This window comes from Argentina silus (genome assembly GCF_951799395.1).
Source record: "Argentina silus genome assembly, chromosome: 14".
NCBI lineage: Eukaryota > Metazoa > Chordata > Actinopteri > Argentiniformes > Argentinidae > Argentina > Argentina silus.
In genome coordinates, this window is record NC_139668.1 from 13,663,518 (window position 1) to 13,664,521 (window position 1,004).

The following is a 1,004-nucleotide window of genomic DNA, read 5'->3' on the forward strand; positions in this document are numbered from 1 at the left end:
AGTTTGGCCACCGGGCCAGACCTAAGAAGACCTCCTCTGTACGTATGGTCCTCAGGAAGGGCTCCTTCGGCCTCTCTGCCAAGCCTGACTTCCTGTGTAAGCGCACCCACCTGCGTAGGACCATGTCCGTGCAGCAACCGGACCCACCCTGCACAGCCAACCCCAAACCCGAGCGCGCCCAGAGCCAGCCCGAGTCCGACAAGGACCACGGGGGAGGAGGGGGAGGGGGCCATGGCGTGTGGGGGCGGGCCTCCATGCACCGTGAGGACACCAATCCCTGACAGCCACTGAGAGAGAGGAGGGGAGAGAGAGAGGCAGGGAGGACAAAGGAAGAGGAGGAGGAGGAGGACAGGGGTGTCAGTGTCCAGGCCCAAGGTGTGTGACTCCACTTCAAGGTCCCCAAACAGCCTCTTAGTTCAGCAGATATAGCTACTTGAGAAATGTCTGAAATGGCAACGTTGATCTTCCACATCCAGCTCCTCAGTGTCTGTAATTGAGGCATTAGTTGTGGAATGCAGTTGACCCCTCCCCATTGTCTCATTCATATTGCCTATGGTGGCCTAACTGACATCATTGACAATGAATTATTCATGTTGAATAATTCAGTTCAGTCACTTTTGGCTCCTCAACCTGTGTTTCTTTTGAGAACACAAGGCTTTGTAAAACATTGACTCCAACCCAGATTGATGGTATTGTCCTCTGTGCAGTCAATAAATGTTAACCTTGATGTTGTTTTGTGGTGTGATACACAAGGGTCATCACGGCAAATGTAGGAGCTGGGGATATTATGGTTTATACAGACGAGCTGCACAGTCAGAGAGGACGAGAGGGAGGCAGAAAGAGAGAGGGATGTTAAACAGAGAGAGAGAGAGATGAGAGAGGGAGGCAGAAAGAGAGAGGGATGTTAAACAGAGAGAGAGATGAGAGAGGGAGGCAGAAAGAGAGAGGGATGTTAAACAGAGAGAGAGAGAGATGAGAGAGAGAGGCAGAAAGAGAGAGGGATG

General features: G+C 52.0%; 1 protein-coding gene across 1 annotated transcript in view; it reads left to right on the top strand.

Annotated features, from left to right (window-relative positions):
* pitpnm3 (PITPNM family member 3) overlaps positions 1-281 on the top strand; it is a gene marked incomplete at both ends in the record, with an annotated part of 57,377 nt that extends 57,096 nt beyond the window's left edge. The window contains one exon of the mRNA XM_083684193.1: positions 1-281. This exon is cut by the window's left edge and continues 40 nt beyond it. Within this exon, the coding sequence (XP_083540319.1) occupies positions 1-281 (281 nt within the window).
* Positions 282-1,004: the final 723 nt, after the last annotated feature.